At 48.5% G+C, this 11,877-nt stretch overlaps 1 protein-coding gene across 2 annotated transcripts in view; it reads right to left on the reverse strand.

The window, feature by feature from the left end:
• Window positions 1–5,111, reverse strand: part of NCOA1 (nuclear receptor coactivator 1) — a gene marked incomplete at both ends in the record, with an annotated part of 56,718 nt that extends 51,607 nt beyond the window's left edge. For both annotated transcript variants that reach the window (XM_079532784.1, XM_079532783.1), the window contains 2 exons: window positions 623–789; window positions 5,026–5,111. In XM_079532784.1, coding sequence (XP_079388910.1) covers window positions 623–789; window positions 5,026–5,111 — 253 coding nt within the window. The remainder of the gene's footprint in view (window positions 1–622; window positions 790–5,025) is intronic.
• Window positions 5,112–11,877: the final 6,766 nt, after the last annotated feature.

The following is an 11,877-nucleotide window of genomic DNA, read 5'->3' on the forward strand; positions in this document are numbered from 1 at the left end:
ACACCTTAACACACCTCGCCTCTTTTCCTCAAGCCCTTTGGACCTGCGTATTTCGGTCTCCAAGTTCACACTCGAGGTGAATTTTAACCTTTATATGGCCTTTCTTGCATCTCTTCTCTTTGCAGTGCCCGTGTCCAGCAGCACTAGGTGGATTAATGCCCCTCTAATCTATTTTGTTGGCAGGAAAACAGATCTGACAAGGGTAAATGGTTCTTCACGAAATCTTGCACAGCACGCCCTTCATCTTATCTGGCTATAAAACGGGTTTTCTGTACACAGCTAATAGCAGCATTGCTGATAAGTGCTTAATGGGCCTGATCCTGAAAGCTTCACAAGCACTTCTGTTTATTCTCATTCTCATCTAAGGAACAACTTCAGGCTGAAACACAACCAGTGAGTAAGGTGCCACTTCACAGTCAGCAACACCAAGAGGGCATCTTCAACCAGAGCTCAGCGAAAAGCACTTTCTTATATTAAGGCTTTCATAAAACAGGAAAAGGACAACAATAGCAAATGGAACCGCTTCTAAGCCATGATTATTCGCTGCAATTTACTGTGCACAAGACACTGGGAGGAGCCTCTTCCTCCCAGGCTTCCAGACAAACCAAGGTTGCTGCCTTACCTTGCTCCAACCTCTTCATCTGCTGGATCTGATCAACCGTCTTCTTCAGGATCTTGCATTTGTCTGGTTTGACACTCAGAGTGTCGATGTCCCCAATGTTTGCAGACAGCAGCTCTGCCAGCTCCTCCAAATATTTGTTCTCCTGCTCCCGCCGCCGCTTTTCATTGCTGTTACAGAAAACACATCAGTGAGATGCCACGTGAATGATTTTTCTCACCGCTCAGTCTAGCCGCACCTTCGTTAAACAAGGCCCTACAAGTGTTGGCTAAAGTCATGGCCAGACTATAATGTGGACATCTCCAAAACATCGGGGAGTTCATTCAGGCTTTTGCCTACATTCATGTATATAAAAACAGTCAAAATTAAGATCAAGGAAGATTTGCCCAGAGAGGAGGTGGGTGCCCCATCCCTGCAGACAGCCAAGGTCAGGCTGGATGGGGCTCTGAGCTGGAGCTGTGGGTGTCCCTGATCACTGCAGGAGAGTGGGATCACATGGACTTTAAGAGTCCCTTCCAACTCACAGAATCATAGAAAGAATCATAGGATTACTCAGGTTGGGAAAGACCTTAAAGATCAAGTCCAACTGCAACCTAACCACCTTACCTTAACTCTAACAATTCAAACGATTCTATGGCTGATATATGTCTAATATGGCTGCCCAGACACTCCCATCCCACGCAAACCTGCAATATCCAAGAGCTGAGTCTTCCCCTCAAAAATAGCTTTACCAAAGCCATTATTGCAGCTGTCACAGTGTAAATCCTAAGTTCATACCTAAAGGCCAATTGCATCCACTGGAGTTCACCAAAGTGAAGATCGGAATCCAAAAGGTGACAAGAGCAAAGTGAAAAATATTCACGAGATCAACTTTTTTCCCTGCTAGGAATAGCTTTTGCTCCAGCATAAAGCTGATACAGAAGGTCCAACACTCTCCCATCAACTACTTCTAATTTCTGAGAACAAGGACAAATTATTCATGGGCTACAACACAGCCATCGTTGCATCTGTCCTGGACACTGTGACATTTTCCTTGGCCCACGACTTTGAAGGCACCAAAATCACCAAAACAGTGCATATGGAAGAGACAGAGACACGTTTTCCCAGTTGCCCAAGGAGGCTGTGGATGCCCCATCCCTGCAGGCGTTCAAGGCCAGGCTGGATGTGGCTCTGGGCAGCCTGGGCTGCTGGTTGGTGACCTGCACACAGCAGGGGGTTGGAACTGGATGAGCACTGTGGGCCTTTGCAACCCAGGTCATTCTATGATTCCTTTAGACCTGCTATGGGATGAAATGGGGACAGCTCAAAATGCCCAGCTCGGCTCTATACTGCCTACAAACACCTTTTTTCAGGTTTTTTTTTAAATTTTTTTGCAATAAGCCATCTAATCTTTCTTGTAAGCTCTGCAGGACACACTGTGTGAAAGATACTATCTTACAAAGCACTGCCTGAAAAATCTTCAAAATTACACCGAGAAGCTGTTGTATGAGTCAACTCCTAACAAGAGTAGATAATGGCAGGACAAGGGGAAGTGGTTTTAAGTTGTAGGAGGGAAGATTTAGGTTGGATGTCAGGGAGAAATTCTTTACCAAGAGGGTGGTGAGGTGCTGGAACAGCTGCCCAGAGAGGCTGTGGATGCCCCGTCCATCCCTGGAGGTGTTCAAGGCCAGGTTGGATGGGGCCCTGGGCAGCCTGGGTTGGTATGAAATGTGGAGGTTGGTGGCCCTGCATGTGGCAGGGGGTTGGAGCTTCACGATCCTTGAGGTCCTTTCCAACCCAAGCCATTCTATGACCCTATGATACGATTCTATGATGGGATGATTCTGGGCAGTATTCTGCAAGCAAGATCCAGCAGGGTTTCCAGATGGCAAGGCAGGTCCTCCAAAGCCATACTGCCCCAACAGGGAGACACAAAGCATTGTGAGAGAACGCTGCCACACAACCTGAGTCAAAAACCCACCTCCAGAGGGAAGCTGCATCCCATCCAAGATTGTGCCACAGCACAAAACTAGCTCTGTGGGCAGCTGGATGCTTCACAGAGAGGTCTGCTTTGGTTTCCCTGCCAATAGGGGCATGTAGCAAGTGCACAGCAACAAGACCTTGAACATAGCCTGGTAACTCTGCATAATCCCATCCAAGCAAACTGGGTGAGACAACACCACCCCTCCTCAAGGAGCTCCTCAGGAAGGCTACGTGGATGTTCTTTTATTCTTCCTTAACTCCAAACACGTTATTAGCTCAGTATCCTGACAGGCAAGCTCTGTCTCTTGAGTATCGTGCTTCTGTTTGAGCTCATTCTTGCACTGAAATATCTGATGGTATTTATGTAGCACTGCAGGGACAGACCCAAATGCAGAGGCACGCTGAGCTGTCCATCGCCTCCTCCTCCCATTGGGCCCAGAGTGGCTGGCAGCCCATGCACTCAGCAGAGCAGCAGCATCGAAAGAGAAAGAAGAGAAATACTGGACACAAAGCCAGCTGCAGGGAGAGGAGAACACAAGCTGCATCAAGACCACGGTGAAGACCTTCCATGGGAGGTACTGGGAGCTCTGCAGCAATGGGTGGTGTGTCATGGCACCCAGCACCCAGCTCTACCTGGCAATGGGCAGGCAAATGCTTCTCACAGGAGCTGAGTGAGGCTTCGAGTTAAGGTCAAATGATTCCCTAGTTGTCTTGCAAACCAAAAAGAAATAGTAGGGAAACAGGGAAACATTTCTTTTCTTTTCTTTTTTTTTAAAGCCTTCTGTTGTGGGTGAGCTCATTTCATGAAAAGCCATAATGTCGCTGTTGCTGTGGCAACTTTCGAATTGTAGGAGGGAGAATTGGCCAATTTTCCTTACATAAAGGCATCATGAGAATATTACAGCAGTGGGCTGTTCTTTATGACTCCGAAGTATCATCAAAAGCAAGTCAAACCTTCTCAGTTTTAAGAGAAGCGTTCGGAAGTTCACTTGGCTCTGATGGGCTCGGGGCAGTTGGTGGGACCGGGGGAGGTCCCTCCTTGCTGGGAGCCAGAGCTCTGCTCCTCTGCAGAGAGAGAAGGGCAGCTCTGGAGAGGACTCCTCAGCCTTATTCACGCAGGGCCCTGCTGCGTGGTGTCTGATGGCTTCAGGCTCTAAAAAGACTCTCAGGACCATGTCAAAAATCATTGAGCTGGGGCAAGGATGGAGAATCCTTCACTCACCATCTCTACGACTGGTTTGCTCCTCACCCTGCAGAGCTGGAACATTGCTGATGTCTGTTCTCAGGGTGCCCAGTGGTTAGAAAGCCAAACCCAGGAGATCCCCATAGCTGAATTGCATGGGCACAAGGCACAGAGCCTTCATCCCAGGGTGAGGATGAGGGGCTGCAGAGCTCTGACTCACACAGGTGTGAAATGACAGAAAGGGAAGCTATCTCACTTGATCAGTTCAGTATTTATTAGGAGCAAGGCAGCTACCCACCACAAGTGCCATCAAACTGTGTCCTGAGATTATTCCTCATTTAATGGCATGGATAAGCCATGAGCTACAGAGGCTTTGTGAGAGGGTGAATGAGCTCCTGTGACAACCAAGAACTGCAATAAACAGAAATCCTCGAGCAACCACTTAATATCTCTCTCCCTTATGCTACCAGAACACTGTATCCTTTGCACTTATTGTCTACTGTGCCATGCATGAGCTGTAATTGACAGAGAATACGTGCAGAGTTTGCTCAGCACATCAATATTCTGTGCAAAGCTGCATCCCAGGCTGCAGAGCTGGAAATCCATCCTAACTAAGAGACAGCGCTGCAACGGGAAAAGATACACAGGATTCACAGAGAGCCTGTGAACAGGAGATCTAAGACGTGTTAATCTTAAATCAGTTGGCCACGTGAAGGCTCAGTCGTAAGTGAAAGGTGCAAAATGTTGCACTGAGCTGAGTTTTAAAGCGCTCTGCACTAGCAAGTGAAAATATTTCAGACAGAAGCAAGAGGGCCTCCAGCAAAGTTTCTGAATATGAATGAAAGATGCATTTCTTGGGAATCTGGCATGAAGAGGAGGAAGGCTGGGGATGACCTGCAGACCCCACTGTTGCCCTGTACAGAACTACCAGCTCCAAATTTACCCTGAAAAACCTTCTCAACACTCCTCCACTTGATTGAGTGCTCTCCATTTGTAAAATCAATACATTAACTTGGATAACAAGCCTCTAATCATCGTTTGCCACCTAACAACGAGCGGAGCAGATGGGGAGCTGCGTTTCCATCATGCTCCATCTTCCACCACAGCCACTGATAAAAGCAAAGCGAAGTTCTGGTGGGAAGTGTGAACGTTTACAAGTGGCTGAAACCAGGCTCCATCTGCTCAAGCAGACGGGATCGAACGACGCCGTCGGAATGACAAAGTAGCCGGGGCAGGGATGGACGTGGCGCGGCACACGTACCTCTGGGCCGTGTCGCAGGGAGAGCCCTTCCTCTTCCGTGAGTCGGGGTTGGCGGGGTCTGTCGAGCTGTCCCCAAGGCCACTCATGTTGACCTACTTTGCACCTGGAAATGAAGAGACACGAGGTGAGGATGAGGGTTCCGCAGCCTAGGGAGGTTCTACGTGACAGCGCCGGGAAACACGAAGCAAGCCACCTCCAGGAGGTGAGCAACCCAACGCACGTCGTTCTTGTTGAATTGATGCCTCGTCTGGGCAGTTTGTGGAGGAAAAGGTGTGAAAACAAGGGCTGATCACATTACCTTCCTTTGGGTGTCACTTGGTCACCATTTGGCCAAGCAAGCACTCACCATAAACACCATCTCCATTACATAACAACCTGAGCTCTTTCCTACATCCCCCCCAGATTTTGTCTGCTTGGCCTTACAAGGGTCCACTTCAATATTTTGCTTACAGGCTAGCATTTCATTTCATAGAATCCCAGAGTTGATCTGGGTTAGAAGGGTCTTAAAGCATGTAAATCTCCATTCCCTGCCATGGGCAGGGACATTTCCCATAGACCAGGCTGCCCAAAGCTCCATGCAGCCTGGCCTTGGGCACTGCAGCAATGAGGCACCCACATCATCAGCCTGCCTCAGTGCCTCACCACCCACATGCTCATTCATTAATTATGAACTATCTGCTTTTATTTAGCTGAATGAAATACTACATAAGCACAACAAGGGCAAAGAAGTCAATTAAGTCCTTTTTTTTTTCCTGTATCTTCACCTTGAGCTGTGTTGAAGGGGTTTTGCCAAAGAGCCAAGAACACAGCCAAGCCCAGATGGGATTAAATCTGTCTCCTACAGGTTTAAAACTCCCAGAAGACATCAAACCAAGGGACACTGCTGCTCTATGAAGGAATCAGCTGTGCACATTGCTTCACCTCCTTTCCTAGAGTTGTTCAGTGATTTTTCCAGTAACTGCAATAATTCAATACCAGATACTGCTACCCTCCAAATGCTTCATTTATTTTCACATCTAAGTGGTTAGCAATGTGGGAAGACACAATGCCTGGGGAGCAACGTAATGGGACCCCAGACAAGAACTTTGTTGTGTGGGTAGGGAGTGAAGGGACCAAGTTATTAAACTCAGTTCCCTTCATTTCTTACATTGCTCTCTAAACCTGGAATTTTAACAAGCACTAAAGCACTGACTGATGGCTATAAAACAAACCCTACCAGACTATTCCACAGCCCAGAATGCCAACCCATTTTATTCAGCCAAATCAAGAGATGCTTGCTGCAATAGGAATGCTCTGGACCACCCCAAGGACCCATCTCCACGCTCAGGTCAAGAAAACCCAATATTGACATTAAAAATTTAATGTCCTCCCACTGCAACAATGAGTCCTATTAACTCACACTGCCATTCTAGGCTTTGATCTCACATTATCAGCAGCCAAATTAAAATAACAAATGTTCTGAAGGGCTGAGGATGGGGCACATAAAGGCGACCATCCAACCAGGATGCTCTGCTGTGAGACCACGACCTTGGCCAGAGCCACCAGATGCCCCAGCGAGGTGAATTAAGGACAACGTTGAAGCCTCAGCTGAAATCCTTGGCTCGCATTAAGCCCTTGATGTAATACATTCAATGTTTCTTTTTATTGTAAAACTAGTTTATTTTATAGCAAAACTTGCCAGGACGAAGAGGCCAAAAATGTAATCTGCTCTAAAAATAGGCGAGCTGAGCCCTGCTGGACAAGGGCAAGGGTTGTGCTCCCAGCGAGACCGCAATGGGGCATTTTCACAGCAAGCCTGGTTTCTAAACACCAACTTCTTGTAAAAATGTTAATATTCCACTCGCTTAGGAAAGCAAACAGAAACAGCTGAAGAGCATCGAGGCAGTGATGAAAACAAGCTAATTAGTTCACCTGGGAGGAGCAGGGCAGTAGTTTCCAAGCTTTGTATGAGCTCTCCTGGATGCAAACCTATCCCGTAAAGCAATCGCTTCATGGCTGTCTCTGTTGGTCTAACACCAGAATCATGGAATCATTCCGGTTGGAAAAGACCTCCAAGATCCCAATCCAACCCCAACCCATCCCTACCATGCCCGCTGACCACGTCCCTCTGTGCCACATCCCCATGGTTCTCCTATAAGTGTACTTCTGCACGTATAGCAATGACTTTTTGGTAATACCCAACGGCCCTATGATCCACAGCCAGGCAGATGAAACCACTCTGATCCCAACCCCTTGCTTACAAAGTCCTGCTAACGTCTATAGGAGAGAGGCACAACCTGTGGGCTGCTTTTACAGAAACTGCAATGGTGGAAAAGTCCCTCGCATTACACCCATTTATCAGCACAACATAACCCATCTGTGCACACACAGTCTCAATTAGAGGTAATTAAGAGCATACTCAGAATGTCACAAGGATACATCTCTATTGCTGCCCTCACAAGTTCATCACCAGCTGCTAACCTTACTGCAAAAAACAAAGGACTCCTGCAGACCACAGGAGAAATGGCTGTGCCAGCCATGCTGCAAGTCACTCACCAACCCGCTGCATCTGGTGTTCCTTTGGGCTTTGGGGTTTCTTTTCTTAAACTTTTTTTCTGACCTCCCCCCCAACAACAGTAATGATAAGGGAGAGAGACTTACAGCCTGATTAAACGCTGCTTTTTCGGCTGCTGAAGTTGTCAAAAACAAATGTCACATCTGTTTTGTGCAACGCTCTTTGGGGGTTGGAAAAGAAATCCCGGTGTCCATATGTCACCAGTCCAGCAGACGTGTCTGCCTTCCAACTAAATCCTCTTTTCTTGCTACCTTACCCCAATTTCCCTGCCCGTCTCCTCCTGCCTCCCTCGGAGATGCTGCCAGATGGAGCCTTTGGCTCTGGGACATCGATCCCTACCTGCAAAGAGCAGTTTGAATGTGCAAGAGCCTGGGCTCTTGGCAGAAGGAGAGCAAAGCTGGGAGGAAGGTGGAAATAAAAACCAGCAGCAGGAGATCTGAGTTGTTTTCTCTTCGTGGAGGAAGCGTGGCTGTTTGTACTGGTGGTGAGTTCACCTTGCTGTCGCAGAGCACCTTAACAGGAAATGTCATCAGTGGGGTTTGTCTTCTCTTCTCTTGCTCATCCCAGTCTGAACATCCCCTCTTGACAGCCCTTCTCTTATTATAATAATTATTACTACGGTGGCAAAGTCAGTGCAGTGCTTGAAGCCCCCAAGGATGCCAGCCTGCATTCCCTGGGTCCTCACTACAGGGGGGATCGAGAACACCCCATTTCTATGCAGGGATCCAGACAAGGAGAGATGAAACTCACAACCTGAAACCAGTTAACCCAATCCAAACTCAAAGGCTTCAGCATTTTGACTCAAGGCTCAACAAAACGCACTGAAGGTCACTGAGAGGGGTTCAGCAACACCACATGGGCCCTTCATCCCTGCAGTCATTAGGGCTACGCAGGAGGGAGCTGATGGATGAGGATTTATATTCCCGGCCCTCCAACAACTGGGAGCACATCAGGCTGAGGGCAGAGCACCACGCTCCAACATCCCCATGTACAGACCTGGCGTCCGTGGCCCTGAGCCCTCAGTGCCTGCAGGGCTGCTGCTTGCTTTGCCTCCCGCCAGCTAAGTGGGATGTGCAGAAATCTTCATTATCATAGGCTCTGCTGAGGCAGCAGGCTAATAAAAGCTGTCAGCTCGGGGACGCGGTGGAGCGAAAGCCCACGGTCTCAATTCCCCAGCAAGCACACGAGTGTGCCTGCACCCACCTGCTGGTTCAGCCTGTGAGCAGAGGGCAAATCGTGTCCAAAGCCCTTCCAGGAAGGTTCTGCAGTGCTGTTTGCATTACAGAGGAGCAGAGCTGGTGGGATGATGGCCCCCAGGTCCTTCCAGTGTCTCTCGCTGTGCCTGTCCTTCTTCTCATTTTAATACTCAACGCTTAGAAAGTCCTTCATATCCACCCTACGGAGGTGATGAGCTTCACTCTCCCAGTTCAGACTTCTCCATTGCTTGTTCTTCTACCCACAAGAAATATTAAGAGCTGTTTACAAGGGTGGACAGTGACAGGACAAGAGGGAATGGTTTTAAAATAACACATGGGAGGTTTAGGTTGGATCTGAGGAAGAAGTTTTTCACACAGAGGGTGGTGAGGCACTGGCACAGGTTGCCCAAGGAGGCTGTGGATGCCCCATCCCTGCAGGCATTCAAGGCCAGGCTGGATGTGGCTCTGGGCAGCCTGGGCTGCTGGTTGGTGACCTGCACGCAGCAGGGGGTTGGAACTGGATGAGCACTGTGGGCCTTTGCAACCCAGGCCAGTCTGTGATTCTATGATTTTGCTTTGGAAAGCTATCACGAGCCCTACAGTCAATGAAATGGAACCGTGGAGCAGAAGGTAATTCTGCATACGGCAACAAACACAAATATACAAAGCAAAGTGAATTCCTCAAGGTGGAGAGCACAAACCTGCTGAATGTCAGCTCCAAGTTCAACAAGTGCTTGTTGTCTATGTGTCTGACGCCTAGAGAACAGGAAGAGAAAGGGAAGGGGTGCATAAATCAAGAAGACTGAGCATCATCCTTAAAGAGGCAACGGTCCAAAAGGCTGAGATATTGTGAATTTTAACACACTGATCATCTATATTGTGTTTGCAACTCACAGACCCACAGCGGCCATTCCCCCTTAGCCCGGGGATAATTCCAGCAGCCAATTTGCTTTACAAATGAATGGGAAAATGTGGGAAAGGGCCCTGCCTTAGCGCTACAAAAATGAATAATCCAGCTGGGGGAAATCAATATTTGACGCCTGAGGAGACCTCTGGAAATCCACAACGCCACTCTGTTATTTTCCCAAGCTCTCTTTAAAACCCACCTCAGCTAAAATACAACAGACATGAGGTAAGCGATGTGCCGCTTATTACACTAATTGCAATCATCTCCTTGTTACCTGGTGCTCACCCACATCTGTTTGTCGTAGCCATCTGTTGTCTGTCTTAATTAGCTGGCACACTCGTGGGGCTGGGCTGGTGCACCATGTGGGCTCCCAACGCAGCTGCATCCCAGCATCTCCATGCCCCATGGCATGCAGAGTGACACCACTGCAAGCAGAGGGCAGAGGAAAACAAAACCAAACCCCAATCCTGAAGGTAAACTGATAAGAATCCAACTGTCCTTCCAGAGCCAGGGAGCAGTGCTGGAGGACTTGCAGGAGGTCTGCAGCGATGAGTAAATGATTGCCCAGCAGCTTCGGCCACTTGCCCAAATTTCCCAGGGTTTACCTTTCAAGTTGCTCTCAGCAAACTAAGAATGAAAATAAAGCCAATCATGGGGAAAAAGACAAAAACATTACAATTCCACTTCTCCTCCTGCTTCATTTTAAAATCAAGAAGATGCTCATCACTCCATACTGCTGTCCCCGTTGCTGCTGCCCCAGGCAGGAGCCCAGGAGCTCCACCAACGCCTTTAGCAGATGCTGCCTCCCATGTGACCTCTCCACATTCATTTCTGGAGCACTGCAATGCTTCTGGATAATTACCATCAACTTGGTGTGTAGGCTCAGCACTCCCTTCTAAGCCTCTTTGAACCTGGAGGTTCTACTAAGCATTCTGTGGGAGGGGGCTGCTAAGAACTATAGAGTCAATCGGGTTGAAAAGGACCTCTAGGATCCCCAAGTCCAACACCAGTCCACCCCACCATGCCCACCGTGTCCCTCAGTGCCACATCCCCACGGTTCTGGAACACCTCCATGGACAGTGACCCCACCACCTCCTGGGCAGCTGTGCCACTGCAGCACTGCTCTTTATGAGAAGGAATGTTTCCTAATACTCAATCTGAACCTCTCCTGGCACAACTTGAGGCCATCACCTCTGATCCTATTACTGTTACCAGGAGCAGAGGCCAACCCCCACCTCACCACAACCTCCTTTCAGGATCTGCAGAAAGCAATAAGGTTTCCCCTGAGCCTCCTCTGCTCCAAACTGAGCCATCCCATTCCTTCACCACTGCCCATAACATCTGTGCTCCAGATCCGTCACAGCTTCACTGCCTTTCTCTGGACACACTGCAGGGCCTCGATGTCTTTCTGTTAGTGAGGGACCCAAGAAGATGATTCCCAGAGCTGACTCAAGAGATGATACGTGATCATAGCTACACACGAGGACATTAAAGTGCCTGACTTAAGAAACAAAATAATAGGAACAAGTAAAAGCACCTCAGCAAACATTACCATTTGCAATGACAACCCAACAAAAGCTTCTAAGAGAAATCTGCATGTCAGTGTTATCAAGAACAGACTTCTCACATTGCTTTGTCCAAACAGCACGATGTGTGCTTTGCTTTCATATTTGTTAATGGCTGGAAAAACTCAGTTCTCACTAAGCCTCAGCAGCATCCCCCATCCTTCTGGATAACCCACTAGGATCAGTGTAGGAACCACACTGCCTTGGGATACCCAAAATACCCAAACCTGCAGACAGAACAGCCCAGTGCCCCCACTGCTTGACCTCAGCTCTGTCTCCAAGTGCTTAGGATGACCTCACTATGTCCTCAGGGCTGAGCAGGAGGGAATGCTGCCACCAAGGCTGGCCTTGATGTGGAGCCCTTGGCTGTGGAGCCCTGGGTTGGATGCCCAGTATAGACCTAAGCTTGGCTGCTACTCATTCCCTCTCCATTTGTCTCTTGCCAAGACCCTGAACATAAAGAAGTCAAACCCCATTCCAGCAGCACAATGAGCCAGTGAAAGATAGAGCTATTTAGGAGACAGATGCCTGTGTGTGAGATAAGATGGGCAGCCAGAAACTATGCTCAATGGACAGATCTCTATGGCTCATGATTCTGCACCAGCTGAGCTGAGGATGATCAGAGGGCTG

Source organism: Tetrao urogallus, assembly GCF_951394365.1.
Source record: "Tetrao urogallus genome assembly, chromosome: 2".
Taxonomy (NCBI): domain Eukaryota; kingdom Metazoa; phylum Chordata; class Aves; order Galliformes; family Phasianidae; genus Tetrao; species Tetrao urogallus.